General features: G+C 48.2%; 1 protein-coding gene across 1 annotated transcript; it reads right to left on the reverse strand.

Moving 5' to 3' along the window:
• Positions 1-10,056: 10,056 nt before the first annotated feature.
• On the reverse strand, positions 10,057-14,554 carry SLC26A1 (solute carrier family 26 member 1). The gene is made up of 2 exons (XM_065406920.1): positions 13,937-14,554; positions 10,057-11,583 (listed from the first exon to the last, which is right to left on the reverse strand). Exons 1-2 carry the CDS (start codon positions 14,552-14,554, stop codon positions 10,057-10,059), a joined length of 2,145 nt encoding a protein of 714 aa, XP_065262992.1.
• Positions 14,555-15,625: the final 1,071 nt, after the last annotated feature.

Raw genomic sequence — 15,625 nt, forward strand, 5'->3', positions numbered from 1 at the left:
ATTGCTAGTTTCTTCTAGTGCAGGGGGGTTGCACAGCCGTAGCAGAGCAGAACATGGCCCAGTATTATATTCCTATAGCTAAGTCTCAAGCAGCAAACTGGGTCTTAGGACAGGATAGAAGATTCAGCTGAAAGCTATTTTCCCCACCCCTTTCCGGGGCCTGTGAACATGCAGGGCCTTCTCCCAGGACAGTACATGCTGCGTTAACAGTCAGAACTCATGCATCACTTTGGTGTTTTAATTGTGCTCAAAGCCCCAAACAAACCATAGTCCACCTTTCTCCTGAGCTGACTTTTTCTAGGGACTTTTCCCAGCAAGTGCACCTCTCATCCCCTCACCTTGTTTTTGCCTTAGAGACTCTACATCTGTCTTCTTGCATTTGATAAATAGTCTGCCAGTCTGACAGCCAGTCTGAGGCATCAGAACCTGCTCCATCTCGATGTGGGTCCAGAAACCCAGCATATTGTAACAGGCTCACATATTTACTGCCCCCTCCATGGATAGGATTGTACTGCTCTGCCTGACCCCGAAGTAGACAGTCAAACGAATATGTGGCATCTTACACGAGTATCTATCACATTGCCCGAGAAATGTGTGATTCCTTTTCCAGTCAAGCATCTAAGGGAGCCAGAGTTCCCAATCCACGCCATTGCCACATTACTGGTATCCGAGCAGTGCCTTGGTTACTCTGCAGCTGGAAGTTTGTGATAGGTTAAGCTGGAGACAAGGTGGGAAAGGTCTTTTATTGGGGAGGTATCTTTTATTGGACCAACGTCTGTTGGTAAGAGAGACGAGCTACACCAAGCTCTTCCTCCGGTGTGGGAAAGGCACTCAGAGTGTCACAGATAAATACAAGGTATTTGTGACCATGTGACCTTATTACATTATGCTGGGTTCCAGGACCCGCATGGAGATGGAGCAGGGTTCTGATGCCTCATGCTGGCAGACTATTTACAAGGTATTTAGCTGTGACACTCTGAGTGCCTTTCCCAGCCCTGAAGAAGAGCTCTATGTAAGCTCGAAAGGTCTTCTCTCTCACCAACAGAAGTTGGTCCAATAAAAGATATTGCCTTACCCACCTTGTCTCCTGAATCTCTAGGCACTGCCAGTGTTAGGAGATTGGAAAAACCTTGGAAGTGAAACCTGATAAAAATGGAAAGTGTTTTTTACTTAGACAGTTCAAATAACTCCTCTTAATTTACATACAGTGTTCAACTCACACCAAGGGAACACTTGTAAGAAAGTCTGGAAGATTTTACACACTTCCCTCCCTCTCTTTAAATTAATAGCTAAGATCTCGCATTTAAGATCTCCAAGACAACAAGATGAGGGAAAGCTGGAGTCAACACTTGTGCTTTTAGAAATGCCAGAACATTAGAAGCACCATGCCCACCTATAAAATAAATAAAGTTAACAGTTCTTTATCCATCAGAAAATAGCAAAACAGGCACCATCCCATTTTTTAATTTTGCAAGTAATCTTTAAAGGTGTTTTTACTGCTCAGGAAGAGTAGCAGATTAGCACCACTGGAAATGTGGTTTATCAAATGACCATGCACTACACATGCACAGACAGCAAAAAGTACAAACGTCCCTAATTTGCCAGTGTGCCTCAAGCCCAACCTAGGAGTGACTACTTCCAAGCGTGAGAGACTAGTTCAGATTTTGGGCCTCTTCAATATGTGACCTCTCTGCTGAGACCGAGGGCAGCGTTGATTGTGACTGTCATGTTTCTGGCGTGAACAGTCCATGTTATTGATTGTTTAGACATCGTCAAAGACACCGAATAGTTAGTGCTAAACCCCAAGATATTTTTACCACAGTTTAAGGTTTAACTTCTGAACCACACCAGGCTATAAAAAACATTTATTTCATATTTCTAAGTATCAGAGGGGTAGCCGTGTTAGTCTGGATCTGTAAAAAGCAACAAAGAGTCCTGTGGCAAACTTATTGACTAACAGACATATTGGAGCATAAGCTTTCGTGGCTGAATATCCACTTCGTCAGATGCATGCGTCTGACGAAGTGGGTATTCACCCATGAAAGCTTATGCTCCAATACATCTGTTAGTCTATAAGGTGCCACAGGACTCTTCGTTGCATATTTCTAAGTATACAGGAAAGGAAAGTTAAAGCCAGCTTTCTTAAACTTTTTCTTAAATGATGAGGTTATTATTCAGATTAGCTGAAAACATCTTGGGAACAATTTATAAAGCTCCATTTACAGTTTCCCCAAAAGGTAAGAAAAACAGATTAAAAGGAAAGCAGAAAAGGTACAAACAACAGTTCTGTTCAGGGCCGGTGCAACCCATTAGGCGACCTAGGCGGTTGCCTAGGGTGCTAGCATTTGGGGGGCGGCATTTCGGGTCTTTTGGCGGCGACCGCAGCGGCCGGATCTTCGGCCGCCCCAGTCGTCGTCAGCATTTAGGCGGAGGGAGCTGGGGCAGGGGGGCGCGGGGAGGGCCGCCTGCAGCAAGTAAGGGGGGGGAGCGGCACGCAGGGGAACTCCCCGGCCCAGCTCACCTCTGCTCCGCCTCCTCCCCTGAGCATGCCGCCCCGCTCTGCTTCTCTCCCTCCCAGGCTTGCGGCGCCAAACAGCTGATTGGCGCCACAAGCCTGGGAGGCGGGAGAAATGGAGCAGTGACGGCGTGCTCGGGGAGGAGGCGGAGCAGAGGTGAGCTGGGGCGGGGAGCTGCCGCACGGCTCCCTGGGCTGGGGGGAGCTGCCGCGGGGGGGGGGTGCCTCAGGGTGGAGGGGGGCAGCTGCTGCGGGGGGGGGCCTCAGGGCGGAGGGGGGGGAGCTGCCGCGGGGGGGGGGGGCCCTTAGGGCGGAGGGGGGGGGCGGAGAGCTGCCACAGGGGCTCGGGGAGGGGGGTGCGCAAGGTGGAAGTTTCGCCTAGGGCGCGAAACATCCTTGCACCCTCCCTGGTTCTGTTACATCAGGCCACAGTTCACATCTAGTCAGACAGGAACCCTGGTCAACCAAAAGGACTGAACTGGAAATCTGAACTGGAAATCTGAATCAGAAGCAGGCTCTAGTTGTTGAATGTAGTTTCCTTTTTCCATGTCAGAATATCAGATGATCTGGCAGAGACCAGATTTGGAACCTGCTAGAGAACATGGATGAAACCACAGAAACACCAAGTTCTGAGATTCTATAGACTTGATATATTTAAACTAGAATGGAAGAGTAAAGGGAAAGGACAGATACCAGGACAACAAGCCACAGAGGACAAAAGCTGCTGCTGAGATAGGATAACCCATGTTAAATCCAGTGTAGGTCTTTCCCTCCTTCTAGAGGTGTGGCTAAATAAAGGGGTTTAGTAATGTGAAGCGGTGCTTGAGCTAAAGCAGGGGTTCTCAACCTTTTTCTTTCTGAGGCCCCCCTCAACATGCTACAAAAACTCCAGGGCCCACCAGGGGGAGGGGTGACTCGGGGCTCCAGGCCAGGGGTAGGACCCTTGGGCATAGGCGTAATTTAACTTCTGTTTTGGGGGGGGGAGGGCAAGGGCCAGCAGGACTCAGGCCAGCTCTGCACAGCAGGGTCCAGGGAGGGAGCACCACCTCCACCTCCTGACTTATCTTGCAGGCCACCCACCTGTCTGGGGCTGTGTGCCAATGGCTGTTCCCCAAGGGCTCTGCCAGCCCCGGAGCTGGGTCCCCATCTGGGCAGCTCGGACTGGCTGCATGAGCAGTCAAAGGGGGCTGGGAGCGGAGGAGCAGCCACAACCCCGGGCACCAGCAGCAGACGGGGAATGCCAGGGCTGCCCTCCACTCCCCCCCATGGCGCCACCAGCCAGAGGAGCAGCTGCCCCGCACTGCTTGGCTCTGGCTTTCCGCTAGGACCTGGCCAGAGGGTGGGACCTGAGGGGGCTGAGAGAGAGGAGGAGGTCTGGGAGGGGGTGGAGCTGCCCCCCTAGGACTGCCGCACTCTGGGTAAGGCACTGCAGTTTGGGGGGGGCAACACCTCCGTGTCCCTTCAGCTCTGCCCATTGGCTCAGGGCTTCTGCCTGCGTCGGGGCTTCAGCCCTGCCGTTCCCGGCTTCAGCGTGGAGGTGGGGGGGAGCTTGGGGTTTCAGCTCCCTGCCACTCTGACTTCGGGGGGGGAGGAGGGGAGAGGAGCTCGGGGATTCAGCCCCACACTGCTCCCATCTTCAGCAGGGGGAAGAGGGGAGCTCGGGGTTTCAGCCCCGCGCCGCTCCTGGCTTCAGCCCCGCAGTGGGGGCGGGGGCCGGCACCAGAGCTCGGAGTTTCAGCAGTGGGGCTCCGTGGCCCCCCTGACAGGATTTGCGGACCGACAGGGGACCACAGACCCCTGGTTGAGAACCACTGAGCTAAAGCACTAGGTCCATTGGCTTGGAAGCAGTAGCAGATTCAAACCTGTATCTGGTCCAGCCGCTAGAAGGCGACAACTACCCACAATGAGTTAGCATGCATTGCAATAGGTTCTTTATGAGTATAATTAAGCTATGCTCCCATAACAAAATAAACCAGCACAATATACAGTTCTATTAAGTTTCATATGTATATAAAAAGTACAAAGTGTATCAGGATATATTTTAGCCAAGTCTTGCAGTGATTTAGCATGTTCTCTCTTTTCTGTAAAAACGAAGAGAACTAGGGCATTCACAGGAGATCTGTATTTAGGAACATAGGACTGGAAAGGCCCTCCTGGGTCACTGTGTCCAGTCCCCTGCTGTTGCCCCAACATTTAGCACTTAACCCAACAAACTCAGAGCATATTCTAACTGCTAGAGAAAACACTTTCCCTCCACATGGTAGCTATTCTGTGTGGGTTCAAAAGTGGGGCAAAGGGCACACGGAGCCCGCCCCCTGTTGTTAGTTTCAATGGAATAAGTGGGCCCCAGAGAGTCAGTGTTAACATGAGTGTGTTACTGTGCATCAGTGAAGAGTTAAATATGGCTCAGGGTTTCTCAGCCTGCTTAGTCCCATGGCAAACACCCCTGTGACAGGTGCCCAGGGGCGAGGCACAGTGTGGCAGTGGAGTGCATGCACTGAGAGACTTGCATGGCAGAACGTCCTCAGCAGCATGTGCTTTCTTGAAGCCTGATCCAACTTGGTTGAAGTCAATGGACAGACCAAGCCCCTACATGACTTATGGAAGATTTTGGTTGGCTTCAGTAGAGGTGGGAGTCAGGCAGGCTGACACTATGTTTAGAACAGTGTTAATTACTCCCAGGGAATTATCTCGTTGCCAATTTTCCTTATGCGTGTTTCTTGAGTTTAAGTAATCTGAGGCAAAATCTTCCTGCCCTGCTACTCATGGAATGATTCACGGTCCTGTACTCTGATGCTAACTTGTAAGCTAACACGAAGATACAAACCCCAAGTCATGTTTCAATTTCCTCACTCCACTTTGCTGAGCTGCACTTACTGCTCCAGCAAAAGCAGTGTATCCCCATGGACAGGACCCTGGATTGGGACTCAAGAGGCCTGGGTTTTATTCCTGGCTCTGGCATTGATCTGTTCTGTGACCTATTGTTTTTCCCACCTCCAGTCCTCCTCTACCTCACAGCAGAGCGGATTTATTTGACCTCAGTAAAGACCAAGAGCTGAACCTTGCCTATGTGTCTTCGGTACCACATGGCGGCATTGAACAAGTTCGAATTCACTGGTTACTGGAACTCATTACCGTTGGGTGAGTGAACATTTCTGTTACTCAACAATTAACAATGGAATGTGTTAGGGGGGGAAAAATCAAGTTTCCTGCTCTAGGAGCTCAGATTTGCTTTGACTCATGCACATTGTCCAAAAAGACCTGTTAATACCTCTGACAGTGCTTCAGCTCTTTAAATACCTCAACCTATGTATTTTAGGTAAGTTGTATGTTCCTATGTACACTTGGTAGGGTTGCTCTTCCCTAGAAGTAATGGAAATGCCTCTGTGATGTGAGAGTCCTGGGAGTGCATGAGAAGCAGACATAGGGGAATTACTGTATTCAGCTGTGAACCCTTATGGCTAGACTGTGCCTTTAAATCCCAGTCATGACTAAGCGGTGATGTAGAGCTAAAAAGTTTCTCTTGGTGGGAAAAACTGTCAGTTGTGAGACATCACTAATCAGGGGCTGTTTGAAAACATCCCCTGCTTCCAGCCCGCAGCTGTAACCATTCCCTGTCTTTCCCCACACTGTATGTAAGGGCAGCTTTTTTGCTTCCAGGCTGAACTAATGTAGTTTTCTTTCCCCCTCGAGGTTGGGAGCCCCTCCCTTGCTACCTGTAGTTTGTTAAATATATAGTCCATGCCAAAGACACCATGCTTGACAAAAATTGTATGCCAGCTACACAAGAAAAGAGAGAGTCTCATATTAAGTATCTTATTCTAGTATTTACCAAACCCCAAGTCGTTGAGAATAGTATAAAACCACAGAGGAATTACAAGCCCTTCACCAGCCACACACTGAGTCAGGATACCCTGCCCTGACCCCTGACAGTAAGTGAACAGAAATAAAGCAGTTTTTAATCATAGAAAGTCATTTACAACCACCAACACCGTAACTTACATATATGCCGGTTCCCAGAACTAACATTCAAAGCGCAAATGGTTCCTGAAGTCTTTTCTGGTTGTTAAAACAACTTTTATCAGAGAGAAAAAAACCAACCTGTTCTCCCCCCATCCCGCATCTTCATGCAGCTCTCCTTCTTCTACTGGGATGCTGCTCTGATAAATACTAAACAACCTGAAGAGCCTACCTTGTAAAGAGCCACCAGACTGCACCCCTTCCCAGCATGCTTTGTTAAAAAAAGATTGACAGATCAGCGTCTCTCGCCTTCTCCCTCTTTTGGGGGGTGTGGGGGGCATTGGCTAGAACTCTAACTTTTTTTTTTCAGGTAAGGATAAGTCTTAATTTTGTTCCCCAATTGCCTGCCTTCTTTCGGAAACCAGATTAGTCTCATAACATTAGGGGAAAGCTAAGCTATATTTCTTCTCAAGGTTCTAGCTCTGGGGCTCAAACCAACAGAGTGAATAAGACTAGCTTGTTAAACAGCTTGCTCTTTTCTTCCCCAGGGATTGCTGTTAACTCCCAATTGTAGCCTGCTGTATCATACAGCGAAGTGTATTGGCCGCAGTCGCTTTGTGCTAGGCCCTGTATAGACATATGACAAAGCTGGTCCTGACCAGCAAAGCATACATACTAAGTGGCTACAACAAACATTTCAGGAGAACACAAGGTAACAATGAGAAGATGGTAAGCTGTGGTCATGGTACACCAGCTCTTTAATGGATGATGTCGTTGCATGTTCAATTGACTTTACTGCAGAAAAGCATGAATACTAAAAATGGTTGGTCAGTTCTGATCTCTTAACAGGGACATCAGTCAGGCCGGCTTTTCCAGAATTATTTTGTTACTGTTGACATCCTGTGTTGTGATAATAGCACCGAGACATCACATGTGTTTTTGAATAAATGAGGCGAGCAGGGGAATTTCAGTACCTGACTACTAATCCTCATTAAAAATGTGTTTGTAAAGGAGCCCCCACAGGTTTTTCTTCCAGAGGGTGAGAACCTGACCACACCCAGTTACTTGCACTGGGTGGCTCCCACACAGGCCCCAATTCCTTACTTCTTACCAGGGGTCCTACCCCTTGCAGGCCGCCTTAAGTCTCTCCCTGGGAGTTCACTGCACTCCCCCCAGGGTGGGGGTAGAGATCTCCTGGATGGGCGTTCCCCGAGTGGCTCCAGTAGTCTTCTGCTTAGGGCACTCTTGCTCCTGCCCCCTCAGTTGACTGCCATTTTCTCCCTTTTATACATGATTGACAAGGCCAGAGAGGCAGGGCTCGTCCTGTCCCCAGAGCCTCTCTGGCACCTCCCTCCTCAGCGTGGGATCTATACACCCCATCCCAGTGTTGCCCTCACTTCAGATAGAGTCAATCACCAGAATATCTCTATTTGGAAATGAGTTGCCCTTCCTTTATGAAAGGATTATTTGTTGTGGTGTTCCTAAATAGGGAAGGGGACATTGGAAAATCTGGAGACCTTTGCTTCGAATATCCTTGCACTTGTTGATCTAGAGAGTGGAAATAAATTGCTTGGTACTGCTGTGTAGTGCTCTTAAACAAAATGTTGTGTATCGTGGCAAAGGGCTCGCTTTAAAAGTAGAATGAGACCAGTAGTCTCTTTAGAGACTACAGAGCAGTTATAGCACTGAGTACGTTTAAGGGCTTCTCTATTGGCTTCAATGGAGTTAGACTAAATGTAGCCCTGTAAGTAGTCCTCAAACCTGCATTTTCCCCACATTTCACTCATGAATGGAAGGCGCGTCTAACCCCAGGGAAAAGGATGGGAGAGGAAAGACAGTGAGAGCTACTGGGAAAGTTCTGCCATTGAAATGGGGGTGGAGGGTCACACAAAATGGCCAAAACGAGAAAGGAAAAAAGCATCCAGGACCAGAAGCTGAGCTCCCTTATACTGCCCAGCATCTGGCCTGTGGGATGGGACACGAGACAGGAGGGAGAAGCAGCTGCTGAATGAGCCAAAACTGTGCCTTGGCTAGCTCGTCAGCTTGAGCATTGGAGAAGCCACGCTGCCAAAGCCAAGTGTCAGAACTGCTGGCGGCAATTCAGCGCCGTCTGTTAAACTGACTTTTGGTCTAGCCCTATTTTACGTATATTTTTGTACAGATACTGCACAAATAGGTGTGATATATACCAATGCATCTGCTTTGCAGTGTGCTGTCTTTTAAATTACCATTTGATATTACGGGGAATAAATAGTCATAGAAATTAATATAAAAATAACATATCCCGACTCTGCATAACAGCCTAGCCATCTATTAGCTGTCGTTAGAAACCACAGAGTTACAAATTAAAGTTATGGCCTGAAATGTATACAAATAGCGGGGGTACTCTGACAACATAATGAAATGAATGGTTTAAAAAAGTTCTGCTTCAGCCATTAGGCCACATTCTGACCCCGGTTACACCAGCGTAAAACTTCAATGGAGTTACTCCAGATTCAGACCCAGTTCAGAACCAGCCCGTTTCTCCCCTTCCCATCCATATCTCAGGCTTCCCTTCTTGCATCTTTTCCCCTCCTCTGTCTCTTTCACTCCCATTTCTCCCCACTGCCCTGCACCCAGTCTGACAGTTACATTACAAAGATGATGTGCTTGGCCTGAATTCTAGGGTTTAAGCTTGAGATAGCTAAATTCCAGAAAGTCAGATTTGCCTCTCAGTTAAACTAGTGTAGCTATAAGATTTCTAATGAAAGCACTTCCCTTTTCTTAAATCGCTTTAAGTAATTTCACTAGCTACAGCAAATCTGAGTTTAATGGTCACACTTCTTCCTGCATCTTTAAGAGCAGAAATATACCCTTAATAGGCTCTTTTTAATATGGATGATTCCATAGTAGCTTTGAGGGAGGTTTTGCTAAGGAATAATGAAACGGAGGGGAACACGTTTGTTATGGCTCATGGGCATGTGGGAAGGAGGTGCTACATGATCCCAGCTGATGCTCCTAACAAGTGTGTAGCAAACAGCGGGGTTGTCTAAAAGCCCGTTGAAACAAGAGCATGCCTGTAGTAGTGATATGATAAGGGAAAAGGCCTTACAGGCCAGAGTTTAAAAGATAGCACTGTGGTGTGGCCAAGGAACCAGACCACAAGTGGTTTCTTGGAGACTGCTCTCCTGTACCCATAAACCAGCACATTCAAGGGAAACAGCTAGCCTTTTCTGCTCAGGCACTAGACAGACTTGCAGATACACCAGACCGGTGGTGCATACGTTTGATGCGTGTAAGTTACTACCGTACAAGGGAGAAGTAACTCACAAGCTGTTTTACAGTCCAACATCTGCATTTTGAAGTGGCAGTTCAGGTGGTAACTGGGTGCACGCCTCACTTTTCCCATCTGGTCCTTGACCCCACCCCTGTTTGCCCCGTCTGCAGATGTGACGCGGCGATCCAGCACTGCACACCTTCTCACGGGAGAATGTCCTGTAGGCAGATGGCTCCTGCGCAGCAAGTGAGGTGTCTGCCGACTTCTAAGTGACCCTGTTCCCCTTTGGGCAGCACAGCAGAGGGAAAGACATGGGCCTTTGAAACTAAACAGCAGAGCCATCTGCCAAAAGCTTTCTGTCTCTGGCAAACTGCACAGCACTGTGAATGCTATAGAACAGCAATTCGTGCATCTTTTTGCAATCCTTCCCAAAGTAGTCCCCTCTTTTCAGAGAGTCAATCACTGAGGGGTTGCAGCAAGCCAGAAGAACAGTGATTTTTAGCTCGTTGTAATCTTTCAGTATTTCCTTTAATGTGATTATACCAGCTGTGTCCAGAAAAGTGACTGAGGAACAGTCTATGATGATGGTCTGGAAATCTACTTGTTTAGGGACCAGGTGTAAGGCTGTATCTGCCTGATCCGATCCCTTAACAATTGTGCCTCTGTTTCCCTCTTTCAAATGCTCTTTTTGCTTCTTCTCATTCTTTTTCCTTTTAGCAGCTTCCAGAGTAGGATCTAACCCAGTCATTCTGTAGAGAGACTTCAGAAAAAAGTCTTTATTTGCATAGTAAAGTGGTGCCTCAAAACGAAATATTTTGGCATTTGGAACAGGACAGAGACTTTCATATTCCCAGTCGTCTTCATAGAAGGCAGTGCTCTGGATCTGACCAAGCAGGGCAGTACGGGGTCGCTGCGTACGAACAACGATGCACAGCATGGAAAAGAGGACCCCAATCAAAAGCCCCATTTCTGTGCTGATCAGGGCAGATGAGAACACAGTAACGCACCAGACCAGAGTGTCCACTTTGTTCATGTGATATCGCTGGGGCACGTCTCGAAACTTCCGAAGGGCTCCTCGGAGACTGACTATTATGATGCAAGCCAAAACACATTTTTGCAAAGAATAAAACAGCGGAGCGAGGAAGAGCAGCACCAGAAGCACTACCACTGCGCTGATAACACTAGAGACCTGCGTCTGGCAGCCCGTAGAAGATTTCACAAGCGTTTTTGCAAGAGCTGCACTGGTTGCGAAACAATGGAAAAAGGATGGGATAATGTTACAGAATCCTATGGCAAACATTTCCTGATTGGCTCTGACAGTGTAGGCATATTTCTTGGCGAACATTTCTGAGAGGGAGATTGTAAATGCAAAGCCAACTATGGCAAGGGGAACAGCATCTAGAGCCACGCGATGCATCATGTTAAAATTTGGCAGCTGAGGGGGAATAAATCCAGTTGGAATTGCCCCCGAAACACTGGATGCGTAAACTTCATTCAGCTTCCCATAGTGTGAAACCAGCGTAGCCACAACAATAACCACCAGCTCTGTGGGCAGTGGGATTTTCAGCTTCTGCTTGTACCGATCTCCCAGTTCTTTCGCAGCAACTAGCACCGCAATGCAAACCACGCTCGTGATTACATCGCACTGGTTAGCCTGAGAAATGTTTCGAAAAATATTAATCCAGGTCGTTAAGAGGATCCCATGCCCTTGGCTGCGTGGGATTTTTATTCCAATAAGGTACTTAACTTGGGCTGTTAAAATGGTTAAAGAAGCACCAGTTGCAAATCCATCAAGCACAGACTCTGAAAGATACATAGAGACAAAGCCTAGACGAAAGACTCCCATCAGAACCTGAAAGAAAAGCAAGAGGGTGAGAACTAAAGGGTGCTGCAAAAAACAGAGCAAGCCTCAGTTGCAGACAAATCCTTGAAAGTTGTAATTCTTAAAAGAGCTGGTAACTTGTTAATTCAGGCCTGCTTTTACAATTGATGGATTTGTTTTGCTACACCATGAGCTCTAGAGATAAATGAGCAGGTTTTTGAAGTGGACTAACTGGAACTGGTACCCCAGCATCAATTCAAATTAACTCCACACTGAAGTGATCTGCCACGTGACTGCGTTGATGCCGGTGTAAGTCAGTGGAGAATTTAGTCCAGAGCGCTTTCATTGTACTCAGAGCTGATAATTCAGCTCCGCTAAAGGGAGTAGAAAAGCGTGGGGCCCTCCTTGCCATCCCTTTGTCAGCAGAACTCCCAGTGAGGACAATGGAGATTATAAATAAAATAAATAAATTAATGGAGATATCCTATCTCCTAGAACTGGAAGGGACCTTGAAAGGTCATGGAGTCCAGCCCCCTGCCTTCACTAGCAGGACCAAGTACTGATTTTGCCCCAGATCCCTAAGTGGCCCCCTCAAGGATTGAACTCACAACCCTGGGTTTAGCAGGCCAATGCTCAAACCACTGAGCTATCCCTCCTGAGATTACTGCTTCAGCGGTAAGGGAAAATATGGCTCCTTTTTTGTTTTTTAACTAACAAGCTCATTTCTTGAGTTCAGGCCTGTTGCAGTCTGAAGTGGGATTGCTTTACAACCTGGGCACCGTGCCTTACATATTCAGCAGACAGTAGTGACTTTGGGTGCCTCAGGGCTTGGGTGGCCATTTTGAGATGCAGTAAAGAAGCCTGACATGCAGAAAGTGCCGAGTATCTTCCCTCGGAAAATCAAGGCCCTTGAAGGTGACCTGCACTGGGCACCTGAGAACTTTCTATCCATAGCCCATCAGCATAGCAGCTGAGAACCTCACAGTCTTCAGTGCATTTAGCTTCAGCAGGCCACCGAGGTAATGGTGTTAACCTCATTTTGCAGATGGAGGACTGAGACACAGAGAGACTAAGGGTATGTCTTCACTGCCGGCCGGATCGGCGGGCAGCGATCGATCCAGCGGGGGGGTCGATTTATCGTATCTAGTCTAGACGCGATAAATCGACCCCCGAGCGCTCTCCCATCGACTCCTGTACTCCAGCGCCGCGAGAGGCGCAGGCGGAGTCGACGGGGGAGCGGCAGCAGTCGACTCACCGCAGTGAAGAAACCACGGTAAGTCGATCTAAGTACGTTGACTTCAGCTATGTTATTCACGTAGCTGAAGTTGTGTAACTTAGATTGATCCCACCCCCCCAGTGTAGACCAGGCCTAAGTGACTTGACCAAGGCCACACACATGAAGTCTGTGGCAGAGGAGGGATTTGAATCCAGGTCTCCCAAGTTCTAGGCTCGTGCCCTAACCCAGTGTTTCCTAAACCAGTAAGTTGCGGGACAGGTTTAGATGGGTTGCCTGTTACCGCCCACCCCGCATCACTCCCCACCCCGTGCATGCCCATGGGGGGAGAAGTTTGCCCTAGATCCCCCATTTGAGAGGGTCCCCAAACCAACTGGCATTGTGATCTGGTGCATTGGGTTGCAGTGCCACTCAGGTTTGGCCTGGCTGCCCCTCTGTCATGATGAAGGGGCAGCTGGGCCAAACCTGAGTGGCACTGCAACCCAATGCACCAGGACACAGTGTCTGGAGCAGGGAGCCGGCTGGGTCCAGCGCCATGGGACAGAAGCCACTGCTGCAGGATGAGGCTCACTCTCCAACTCCTAGCCAGCTGGGGCTGCTGGGAGGGGGCAAAGTTGGGGCAGCGATAGCAAGGGGATTGTGGGGTGCCAAGCAGGGGGCTGGGAAAGGGAGGGGGAGCAGCTCTCCTCACCTTGATGTAGGGGAAGACTGGGATTGTGTGGCCCCAGCCACATGAGGGAAGTGAAGCGAAGTTGTTAGAGGTGTTACACGGTGTCTGTGTTACCTGAAAATTCCCCCATGACCAAATCTGAGTGCCAGGCCTCTTTGTGCCCACAGGGCAGCATAAAGGGCCCACAATGCAATGGAGAATTGCACCCAGTGTAAGTAGCACTTCCACTGCGGCCAATAGGAATTTTACCTATGTTGGGTCCTGATGATTGTGTTCCAAGTAACTAGCTAATAAACCCTATTGGTCAAACACGTTTAAAATAAACGTTATAACGTGCTGCCAGGATTCTCGGTGGAAGATAAATTTCAGTGACCATCTGACTGAGCTGACGTGTTAAAATTCCTTACAGTGGAAGTCAAAAGCCTGCAAAGGCACTCTAAGAGCTTCATATCCTCACCATAGGCGAGGCAGCAACTTACCTGATAAAATCCAGCCAGAAAAGTCAAGGCTGTAGCAACTCCAATAGCATAACAGTCTTTCCCACACTCAGCGCTCAACCCCCCCAGGGTAAGGTTGAAGGCGGTTACATTAGAATTGTTGCCGTTCCATTCGTAGCTGTTGCTGATGGCGTCATCATCATCGTTCAGGTCAAACCCTGCCAAGAGCAGCTCTCTGTCCACAACTTGCCCTACCATTAAACTTAACAGGCTGAAAATGCCAACAGACACGTGGCGAGAGGTGCCCATCAGGAAATAAATTATGTTGGCAAAGAATGACGTGTAAAGGCTATAAATAGGCTTCAGACCGGCTAGCAGAGAATACGCTATGGCTTGGGGTACCAAAATGATCCCAATCACCACCCCGGACATAACGTCCCCCCATATGTATTCTCTGCAGTGGTACTTGGGAAGCCATCGTAACACAGGGAAGAAGTCCGTGACTACGTTCTTCAGTCTCTTAGTGGTGCAGGAACAGCTCTTCCTCAGTTTGGTTTGGATGATCTGTCTCCCGCTTATCTGGATGTGAACCTTTCTTTCCATTGGAAATGACGGAGAGGGGCCAATATCCATCTTGATAGTTTCTGTTTGGCTTTCCATTTTGTGTGCGTTCACTTAATACATCAGTTCCTAAGATGTAAAGAAAGTGCTGGTTAGGTTCCATCTCAGCATGTTGTTGATGATGGCAGGATTTGTGCATTACAGTCCAAGAGGTCCAAAAGTTGAGTATTTCAGCACAAATATTTCTAACTCTAAATATTGACTATGGAAGTTCATTGCTTACTATTCATTATGCTTTTAATAAAGTCTAATTCAATCAGCTACTATAAACATTACCATACGACTTATTGAGTGATCAACCACACAAGACTAGTTAAGAAAACTGAAAAACAAAGTTGTAAAGAACCAACAGCTTAAAAGTTATCTGGCAAATGTTTAACAATAAATTTACATGAATCAGCTTTGGTCCATTAAGCAAAAACAGAGCTGAATTAATAACCCTTTTTGATGATAAACAATTCGGTCTGCTCGTCTGAATAATGCAGCACAGTACGTGCCTCCCCACAGAAAAGCCACTTATTGAATGCTATAATTCAATATAAACTTACAACTTGATATGCTGAATGCTCCCAATGCAGTGGGAGGGGCATTCAGTTCCTAAGAAAGCATTTGACCCTTGTTTTGGAAACAACACACCTTGTGGTGATCCATAACGTCCAGATGTTCTCTGTCTACAACAAGAGGGTTCAGTTAACAAAGCATTAAACTCAGCGTTAGAGCGAGTCAGTGTGCTCACCAGCATGCAGTGTCAGGGTGTGAGTTCTGAAGTCTTAAACTTTTTAAGTTTAGAACCTGTAGTCTCCCCAGCCTCGGCTATGCTGCAAAGTGCAGATATCCAGGGCCGGCTCCAGGCACCAGCATTCCAAGCAGGTGCTTGGGGCAGCAATCAGCAAGGGGCGGCAGTCCGTGTGTTTTTGCTGCTCCAAGCAGCGTGCCGAATTGCCGCTGCGGATGGCAGGAGCAGTCCGTGTGCCATTAGGGCGGCACGCGCGTTTCCGCGGCGGTGGCAATTCGGCGGCAGCTTCTATGTTCAGCTGCCCACGGGGGCAATTCGGCGGCTTCTGTCTTCCGGCTGAAGACAGAAGCTGCCGCCGAATTGCCGCCGCTGCG

The sequence above is a fragment of the Emys orbicularis genome, chromosome 6, assembly GCF_028017835.1.
Source record: "Emys orbicularis isolate rEmyOrb1 chromosome 6, rEmyOrb1.hap1, whole genome shotgun sequence".
NCBI classification, from domain to species: Eukaryota; Metazoa; Chordata; order Testudines; family Emydidae; genus Emys; species Emys orbicularis.